At 34.6% G+C, this 10,958-nt stretch overlaps 2 protein-coding genes across 2 annotated transcripts; one reads left to right on the top strand and one right to left on the bottom strand.

Moving 5' to 3' along the window:
* Positions 1-1,112: 1,112 nt before the first annotated feature.
* LOC139877942 (uncharacterized) lies at positions 1,113-2,300 on the top strand. The gene has a single exon (XM_071865341.1). It carries the CDS (start codon positions 1,119-1,121, stop codon positions 1,752-1,754), a length of 636 nt encoding a protein of 211 aa, XP_071721442.1. The 5' UTR covers positions 1,113-1,118; the 3' UTR covers positions 1,755-2,300.
* A 768-nt stretch (positions 2,301-3,068) lies between these two features.
* LOC139876811 (BTB/POZ domain-containing protein At3g44820-like) lies at positions 3,069-8,711 on the bottom strand. Its single transcript, XM_071864180.1, is given in 6 exon segments — positions 3,069-3,466; positions 3,468-3,917; positions 4,490-5,091; positions 5,598-6,204; positions 7,826-7,895; positions 8,508-8,711. Coding segments are annotated over 6 exon segments (1,875 nt in total). The 5' UTR covers positions 8,558-8,711; the 3' UTR covers positions 3,069-3,370.
* Between the last annotated feature and the right edge of the window lie 2,247 nt (positions 8,712-10,958).

The raw sequence follows: 10,958 nt of genomic DNA, 5'->3' as shown, positions 1-10,958 counted from the left end.
ATTGTCAGAATTCATTCGATAAATGCGCCTATTACTCCCGGGAAACCCAAGAATCGACTTATTTCGAAACTCAAATTTTAAGTTTAATAACTTTAACTTTTTGCTAAAGTTTAAGTCATTAAACTTGGGGGACTTAATGTTGTATCCTATCGTATACACGCATAAAGGCATAATATTCACATGAAAATAGCATCAGGAAGACTGGGAATAACAGTTTTGTGAAACTGTCCGTCAAGCGTTCTCCGCTGTGCAGGCTGCTTTCGTCACGCGTAAGCCCTGAAGGCTGCCTAGCGCTTAAGTCCTGACCGGAGAGCGTCACATTCAGCATAAATTTCGGATCACGAATAACAGAACGTATCATCATCTGACACGTGTCCCCGAACCATCCGGTGGATCTATCACTATAAATAGACCCCTTGGGTCGTCATTTTATTGATTCAGACACTCTGACAACTTGTGAGCAGATACTTCACCTTTCTCTCTCACATAGTACTTTCTCTTACTAGAAGTCATCCGGCTAGTAGCTCAACGCTCAGCGGACAAAAGATTGATTAAGCCACCCCACAAGTTCCTATACTTGTGAACCGGGTCTGCAGGAATTATTTCCCGAGGGTAAACATCAATCGGCAACACTCCCCCACTTTTAGCTAGATACTTGTAGTATTGTGCTGATACACTAAGCCTTACCTCATAAGGAAATATGTATCAGTCAAAACTAGGCCAAAACTCGAGACTATTCGGAAAATTGGTCAAAACTCGGTCAAAGTCAAACTTGGTCAACATCGGAGTACTCCCCGAGCTGCCGAGTACTCCTTAAAAAGTCTAGACCGAGTACTCTTCTAGTAGGGATTTTTGCAACCTTGTTACTGTTTGATGGTCAATTCTTTAATAATCTGTTTACTGTTAATATTGATTAATTGAGCTTATATGCACTTGCAGATTGGTATCATGCGGAATCTGTTGAGTTGCAGGAGTCAAAAATTATGGAATTGTTTGGCTTCAAATGTCCTAGGTGTCGTCGTATACGGATACCTATCTGTCCTTGTACAGATCCCGAAGAACGAAAGAAATTAGAGGCGAAAAAAGCAGCCATTGCAAAGTTTCATAAGCAGAGAAATATGGAATCGGATTCTGATTACGAATCTGAAGCCATTGATTATCAACTACAAGATTCGGAACTCGATTCCACCCAAGTTTATAACTCAGAGGAGACCTTAGATATTCAAAAAGATTATCCTTATCCTTTTTCTTATCCAATGGTTGACCAAGTCAACGATGATCCAATGGTTGACAAAGTCAATGATTATCCAATGGTTGACCAAGTCAACAATTATCCAATGCTTGACCAAGTCAATGATTACCCAATGGTTGACCAAGTCAACGACTACAAACTTGATATGGATACTGAACATAGTGCTTGTGCGGGTTTAGCTTCAGGACCCTGGCCCGTGTCTAAGAAGCTACCAGTTAGGAGGCAAATAAAATCCGAAAACGAAATGGACGAGTCTTTAACAAACGGTTTTCCTTTTGACCCGCCCGCACATTATGCGGGAAACAACTCGAACTCGAACCCTGTAGGTGAACCTGTGACTCCCGTCGTTCAATGGGATGTTTCGAAAACCGAAGATAATATGATGTTTGACATTGGTGATTTAGAAACCGAATTCGAACCGCAAACGTATTTCTCTTTCAACGAGTTGCTTGCATCCGATGATGGTGTCAAAACAGAAATCGGTGACCAGAACCCATATTGAGACGTGACTGAAAACGCGGTTGACTCGTCTTCAATAGACGTTTTGAACCATCATCAGTACGAAATGAGCTTAATGTTCGATCAACAAGAGCCTATGCTTTCTGTTGAATATGGACTTGAAATGGTGCCTTGTAAGTTTTGTAATCAATCGAACCCGTGCCCAGACTTGTTATGTGTGACATGTGAAATGTGGGTTCACCAGCATTGTTCACCGTGGTATGAAGACTCGTCTTGGGAGCCCGAAACTGGCTGGAAATGTGGTAACTGTCGAGAGTGGAATTAGTGACCGTATCCCGTAAGGGCATATACATCTTTTGTCCTTTGTCCTGACACTGCAAAAAAATTGCTAATCATGTACAGTGTGTGGTGTTCAACTTCCAGGTATTCAGTTGACTTTGATTTATCTCGATCCTGTGATCTTGTAGGTCCCACACGTGTATGGCTAACTAGATTGAGTTGCGAAAACTTTAGTTCATAACTTTCACTTGTTTCCCCTAGTGGTTTGTACCATTTTGATAGGTATGTGTTAGCTTGTAGCTGTTAATAGATAAGCGATGTTTGTTTTTATTGCTTATTGTATTATTTGTTTGGTTGTTTAACTTTGCAAGTTAAAAGTGGATGTCGTTCTCTTTGATTAGCAGTCGCGGAATCAGTAAACTGATGTTAAGACTCGCAAGTATTCTGTTGCACCTGATTATTGATGATTTTTAGGAGGTTTACTAGTGACATCTAAATCTCTGCTATCCACTATTTTGCACCTGATTATTGATGATTTTTAGGAGGTTTACTAGTGACTTCGATAAAGCTGCTGGATAGCAAACTCATCTACTACGGAGTAGTACATATACATATGAATCAACAATTCACTAGAAAATGACCAAACATTAGTACAGGGACACTTCAGTTGTGATGCTTGAGCTGATGACGTCTCACTTGTTTACCAACAACAAAATCTAATCCCATATAAGTGGAGTGTTGGAAGGTAAGACGTAGACAATCTCATTTGACCCTGTTACTCTGTGCATTGGTCATTTGATCCTGACTCCGTGTAGAATATGTGGGCCCAGTCTGTAGTAAATCATTTTGGAAGAGATTCAATAGAATCACCATCTGCTACAACATGCATTGCTACTGCAAGATCTGAAAAAAAGACTCCCACTCACCCAAGAACATATTTCAATTTCATAAAAAAAAAAAAAAAACCTGCAAGACGATAATCACTATCCGCACATACTAGTGCGTAGCAGACACACGATAGTCAGACATTAAATTCCACAACAAATTTCATGAGAGAAAAGAAACAAAAAATCTCTTACTATTCCATTAAACAAACTTTACATGCTTTGTGAGCACTGAACATGTTTTTGAACTATAACTTTTCAGTATTACTGTACCACACCTCTGTTATATACTTGAACTGATAAAAAATATGCAGGGTTCGAACTTTTGATTAACATTTCTTTTTTTCAACCGCCCAAAGATTTCGAGAAGCAGAAAAAATCCATAGCAGATGTTTACCTAAACAATATCTCAACATCCGATATGGATTTTCAGGCTGATGTAACAAACCATTAAAATTACTTACAAATATAAACCTACATTTCCATTTTATGCACATTAACGATGCTTGAAATGATGCGAGTGTCGAGGAAGATCAGTCGAGCCACGTGGGGTAGCGGGTCCCGTGCTTTCCACAACGTCACTATGAACATTTTGATGATTCGGGAACAAGTTTACATTTTCCGAAAGTTCGAGAAATAAACCAATTAGATTCAAGAGAACTTTGTGTTCTTGTTACCCTTTTCATTTCTTCTCGCATTGTATTAAACTCTTGTTCGAGTTCACCAACTCGAGACCTTAATCTTTCCATATTTACTTTCATTACATTATTTTCACGCACGATTGTCACCCAACCGTCTCTTTGTACAATTTGACCGCCAGTTGGGATGATATTCATTGGACCCGTAAGGGCGTTTTCGTCATTTACCACATTAGCTAGTGCTTTTCTTAGTTGCATTTGCTCGAAAAACAAAACTTGAAGTACAACTCTTAATGGAAGGCGTTCGTTTTGAGAAGCATGTGCACAGGCATCGATCGAGAGTTTTTGACAGTCGATGGTGTAGAAAAGTTGTTCTTTTTCATTCTCTTGTAGCCAAGGGTGGGCCTGCATGATTAAATAAAATATATATTTGATCATCATTTTCTTTTTGAGTGGCAATTGAACCCATTCAGTAATGAATGAATTTGGGTTATGGTTCATCTCTAGTGTAAAAATTCATTACAAATGTAACTTGACAAGTACAAAATTTTTAATAGTATAATTTTGTAAAAAGAAAAACTAGACAACAAGTGGTTGAATACAAACCCAACCCGGGCCAAGGTTCAAATGGGTCAACCCATCTCAAGGTCTGTCTTACAAGTATTTGTAAATTTGGCTTATGTTTTATATCTTTAGCTTCAAATGGGTCAAATCCAAGGTATACTTTAGTTCATACAACTTCTTAAACCAGATTTTTTGCTAAAAACTAAATGAATATTTTAATAACATAGTTGTGTTAATCATATTTATAAATTTATAAATTGGGCGTTTCCAAGAAAATGAACAAACGGTACACGATACTCGGATAGGTCACGTAGATACGAGTAAAAAATATTCCTGTTCCCCGGGTAGTTTGAACAAGGAAAACGTTATCCGAAAAAAAAAAAAGAGACATAGAAAGTGTTTAAGTAACAGACCTGAAAATACACATCCAATGCTCGATATAACCCATCGTTCAAAGATCTGGCTGATTCAGGAAGAGCCTCTGCAAGTGATTGCATCTTTTCAGGTTTCAAGTTCACATCAGACGCAACTTCGGCCATATAATTATCTACAAGCTTCGAAACTTTCCTTAACGGTAAAACCGGTTGCGAAACTTCTGAACCAATCGATACAGGAGAAAACGTACTAACCGTTTCATCCGAACCCAAAAAATGACTAATTATCCTTTCTACACAATCAGTATTATATAAAGTATCCGAATCCGAATACGTAGGAATCAATAAGCCATCAAGTGTTGCAAGATCCAACTGCAATCCTATCTTTTTTTCAAGAGAATCTTGACAATTATCGTTAACACCCAAAATCAAAGCGACCCGTAAAAGTCCCAACAAAAACCGACAGAAAGATTTTGACTTTTTGTTCGGAAGTAATTTTACGATACTTTCTAATAAAAGTCTCTGGTCAACGGTAGCCTGTTTCATGCTAAAACTTGCGATCGATCTTGATTTCGTACTTTGTGCACCTTGCCATCTGCCTAACCCATGAAGATGCTTTCTAGAATAGTACATTATTGCTCCTGCAAGTATAATATCGTTAACACGTACCCATTTTGACCCATAACCAATATGACCCGTTACCCAACCCATCCGAGTTCACCACCTTTAGAAAACAATGAGAGATGTATTGGCTCCGTTTTACCGGGGCAACAAGCAAACGAACGAACTTAAAAAAAATATTAATTTTTTTATAACAGTGATAAATTAGTACAATACCCTTTTGTATACAGAGGTAAAAGTTACTGTTCGCAGAGGTAATATAGCAACTAAAGATTCTCCAAAATTAGTTAGAAAATGCTAAATTACTAAAATACCCTTGTGTATACAGCTTAAAAGTTACTGTATCACAAGGGTAATATAGTAATTAAACATTCTCCACAACTAGTAAAAAATGCTAAATTACTAAAATACGCCTGTGTATACAACTTTGAAAGCTACAGTTCACGGGGTTAATATAGTAATTAAACATTCTACACAATTAGTGTAGTAAGTAATGTAAAACTTAAAGAAAGGATCATCATGGTACCTGTTAACTTTTCGGGTCGAATCCCCTTGGACTCCATCACTTTTATAAGCCTCTCAAACAACGGAACACTAAGATAGGAAACGTCATCAAACCACCAATCAGATTCGGAGCTTCGAATTCTCGCTCCCGTATTTATACCATTCCACAAAATACTACCACCCGGGCTCTGTAATCGACCGTACATCATCATTGGCCAACCAAATAAACTAGGATCCGTACAAGCCATCATCGATATAGCATTCAAACATTTACTTATTATCTGCAAACGATCCGCTTGCGTTATAAAGTTCTCGCAACTTTGAAGAGCAACCATGCAATCTTTCCAGTTTTTTAGTACATATTTATGGAAGTATTTTTCGGCTGTTGCGAATAAGTTGTCATCTCCATACGTATTATACATTTCGAGATAATCTGCTACACAATATATATTAACTATGTTTCTCGGTGTAAGTTCAACCCGAACACCATAACAGAATTTGGCAACGATTAAAAATGCGTGGGTCCCACCAGGAATGTTGTCTAGAGTAATGGTGCAAGTTCCTTCATCGGTATTTTGAGTTTCTTGTATTAACTTTTCGATTTTCCCGCATCTTGATGATAAGGGAAACTGGAACAAACATGAAAGATTTCTCGTAACGGTTACTCAAATGCAAAGCAGAATATGGTACAAATATGTAACAAATAGAGGTGCAAATAGGCAGGTATGGGTAACAGGTCAAAATGGGTATTTTGTACGGGTTGAAACAGGTTGTGACGGGTTGAGTTGACATGAAACACAAGTTGTCCAAATACATTTTGGGATATTTTTGACCCATTAACCCATTTCAACAAATATTTCCCTCTAAATTTCTATTTTAGTCGTTAGAGATACAAAGATTACCTGAATTGACCCATTCAAAAGTACTTTTGAACCGTATTAATTTGAAAAATAATTTGATGACAAAAAAGCAGTGACTTTATCATCGAAAAAAGCACACATGATACAATGTAATCGACCGTACACAGTGGCGATTCCAGGATTAGAACTCAATGGGGTCCCGAATTTCTTTTTCAATATTAATTATATTTGAATGCGATTGTAGCGATAGTTTACCTTAGAAAAACTACAAATTAAAAAAAAAATGGATCCGAGTAGTTAAATTTAATAATATTGTGTACAATTTAAAAGAAAAATTATAAATTTAAAAAGGAAAATGATAAACGTAGCCCTAAGGGCTACGTTTAAGCATACCATAAATAATATAATTCTCTTTTTATAACTCAGACCTGCCATGAATAATATTACTAGTTTTTGAGCCCGTGCGTTGCACGGCTACTCAAAATCCGTTTGAAGATTAGTTACATAAAAACATAAATTTTTTTCTCTAGCGATCTTGGTTCACAATAATGACATATAAATGAATAACGACACAATAATAAATATGTATCGTAAGTGGTCTACTAATTCACAAGTGGTAAATAATCTTATATGGCTTGCTATAGATTAACGGGCTGTTTACTTTTTTTCTTACACAAATTATATTTTACTCGTGAATTGTTATAAGGATAGATGTGTTCTACTATAATTAAGCATATTTTTAATTATTTGTTAGTTACAACGATCTGTTAGAATTACCTGTACTAATTGCTCTCATTTTTTTTTATTAATTTCTTTATTCTCTAATTTTGTTATTAATCATTTATTTAATGGATTTTAATCAGAATCATTGAGAATTTGACAAGTGTAAATTCCACTTGTCATTAACCCCTTAAAAATGGTTTTGTTGACAAGTAAACTAAACAAATCTCTTTTTTTATGTAACTATATAGATTGCCAAAATTATATAAGGAAAGTTGATATTAAAAAAGGAATAATTATACTTTGTAATTAATTAAAGAGAGTTTACAAACCTAATTATCGTAAGCTTAAACGTAGCCTTAAGGGCTACGTTTAGCATTGTCCATTTAAAAAATATATGGGGTCCTCCGGTTAAATTTAGTGGTGTCATGTAGTACAATTTAACGAATATTTTTTACTGAAAATTTTGAAACTAGTGGTGTCCCGTGACCCCACGGGCTTACCACTAGATTCGCCCTTGACCGTACATCATCATTGGCCACCCATATAAACTATGACAACTAATGACTTAATTTTCATAAACAAATTCCGGAACTTTATAGAAAATTATAACAATAACAATATAAAGCAAAAACATATTGTAAAGGTTAACAATTTGAAGAAACATTACCTTGTGAAGATGGAAGTTTACTTTATCTACAACGACTGTGATATCGCTTGGCAAACCTGCATTACAAAACCTGGCACAAAGAAGCGAAAAAAGATTACAATTTGCTTGTTGCGGTAACTTAATTACGATCACGATTCGCTGATTACATAGGATCAATCCAATCTTCAAAAAAAAGAGTAACTTCAAAATTTCCTTTATACATGTAAGATTATCCAACTTCCCATAAACTACAATTATCTTGTTAAAATTAAAGAACAGAATATGAAATGTACTTTAATCTAAGAAATAAAATAATAATTACCAAATCATATATTCTCTGATTCAATTTTTACTGAGTCAAAATAATCATTTAGAACCATGTATTTTAGGCCAATATTATCCTATTGAAGAACAGATTATTGGAATGTACCTTAATCTATGAAATATTTACTAAACTAACATATTACTGTATCATTAATCTTATATCTTATATCTTATATTACTAATATAATGAAGTCAGAATAATGATTTAGAGTCCTAAAGATCAAAATGGCTTTAGCATAAAATTGGCTATTTGATCAATCCACCAAATACACTTTTTTCATAAATTCTTGATCACTAATACAATACAACTATATATATGTACATATACATATATATACACACACAAAGAAATATATATATAGATATAGAATATAAGTACCAGTCATTGGCTTCAAGGTAGAATGCTAAAGCCTTCCCAGCAGGAGCCATAACTGATGTTCACTTTCCCAATTCAAAACTTTAAAAAAAGATAACCAAGAAAACAAAAAGAATCAAGAAACTGAGTTAGGTCGGGTCGGGTCATCTTTAGTAGATGGAAGAAATAAAAAGCAATAATGATGTCTTCATCTATACTATACAAATATGATGATGATGATGATATATACATACAGGCATACAGCTAGGGAGCTTTTTTGTGTTTTCTATTTGTGGGGTTATTTTCCATAAAAAAGATATTGGAATGCCATGGGACAAACCAACATCATTTAATTACAACCACCCCATCCACCAAAATGGTCCCATTTATTTATTTTTAAAAGTTTTAATAAAATAAAAAGTATAATCTTTAGTTAGGTGTAATAAGAAATAAAATTAAAATCTAAAAATTATATGTGATATGTATTTATTTAAAATGTTATGGGGATAAAAGTAATACATATATTAACTTTTTCTACCCACCAACCATTGACTAAAAAACAAAGAGTAAATAAACGAATTAATTGTCTCTTAATTGAATTTGAATGATTCAATAGTGAATATTGAACTGTTTAGCATTTAGTAGGAACAATAAAAAGTTTAGTACCCGATGGAAAAACCTGACACTTTTGGGTTGGATTGGGTTGTATTCGGGTTCGGGTATGCGGGTCTAGGACCGCGTATAGGGATGATTTCAATTTTTTGCAGTTTCGGGTCCAATGACAGGTTTAGATACAAACCCGTATACCTGAACCGTATATCTGAACCGTATGCCCGACCCAATGAGGTTTAGATATAAATTTGTATATCCGATCTGGCAGTTTGTAAGTAAATGGGGATCCTCATTTACCTGTAGGAAAACCCGATAACCCAACACTTAATAAGACATGGGGACCTGTCGGGTATGGAACAGGGTTTGGGTCACGGTTTATTAATCGGGCTCGAGGCCGAGATTACCTATACCCGGCTCAAACCCTGCCCGATGTCATCCTTAGCTTTCACTGAGTTTGTTTGTGATATCTAAATGACAAATAATTTTGAATCATTCAACAATCTCTGTTGAATTATTTTGAGTTAAAAATACTTTTTAACCATTCAACACTTCCATTTTCTTTGTTATTATTCTTAAATTATATCCATACCACTTGTCAAATCATTATATTCTTTATTTATTAATTTATAAAATTAATATATTAATTTTGCATCTTTTATAAAGTTTGTTTAGAATGATCATCAAACGAGTTATTATTGATAAGAACCAAATTTAGCTAGAATATTTGATTTGAATCACTCATATTTTTAAATACAACGTTTAATTATTTTATTTTATCAAATGCACCCTTAATATTTTCTATTTAAGAACAAGTAATAAATATTTCAATATACCTACTATTCCCATCTCAATTTTTTTCTCTGGTATTCCATATGTTATCTCAAATATATTATTTACTTTCATAAGTCGTTAAGAAATATAATGCCAGCCCTATTATACTTTATAATGTATAATGTGTCACACCCTCAAATGGGACCAGGGGTAAATGTGACCATTCATACCATAACACAAGTTGTAATAAACGAGAAGGACTCTAAATGAGACATTTTATAAAAACATTAATGGTATTGCATCAAAAAATAAATATTGTTTTACATCATAAATGACATGCAAAGGAAAATGTTTAAATAAAGATAAAATGAATGATGGACTCCATGCAGACAACAATCAATCATCAAAGTAGCACATAAGCTAGTAGTCACCTGAGACAAAACATTCTTAAAAGTGTCAACACAGAGGTTGAGTGAAGTTCATAGGTTTATAAGTAAGAACTAAAGTTTTTAGACCACAAGATTTAGTTTGAAGCAAATTGATATAGAAATATCAATTTAAAAGCATGTTGAGCTGTATAATATCGAGACTAATAAGTTTACCCCATGACACTTTGTTTATTCGTGTCGTTAAATCATTATTATGTATTCAAAGACCAACGGTCAAATGGACAGAGACGTTACTCTCAATATGCCTACTCACAATAATTAAGCTTGATGATATACCTAGCAATTGACGATATTATGGTAGGGATTTAGCATGTAGAAACATGGCATAGCATAGTTTTTTGAGTACTTGTGTCTAAAATGTAAAGCAGATTAATAGAAAGCATGTGTTTCACCCCAAAAGTTGTAAAGTAGTTATGAAAAAGAAAAAAAAACGGGACTATGAAGTTCACCTTACAAGCACGATGAAGTTTATTCCACAAATGAAATAAGAGCAAGTAGATGACCGGGATCTCAACTTAGAGATATAAGTTAGGTCATTAGTTTGTTCAACCTGTAGTGACCCGAACTTTTCCATGTTTATATATATTAATTGAGATTGATATTTACATGACTAAATGTTTTCAACGTGTTAAGCAATCAAACT

Source organism: Rutidosis leptorrhynchoides, chromosome 11 (genome assembly GCF_046630445.1).
Source record: "Rutidosis leptorrhynchoides isolate AG116_Rl617_1_P2 chromosome 11, CSIRO_AGI_Rlap_v1, whole genome shotgun sequence".
NCBI lineage: Eukaryota > Viridiplantae > Streptophyta > Magnoliopsida > Asterales > Asteraceae > Rutidosis > Rutidosis leptorrhynchoides.
This window is presented reverse-complemented; position numbering and strand designations above follow the sequence as displayed.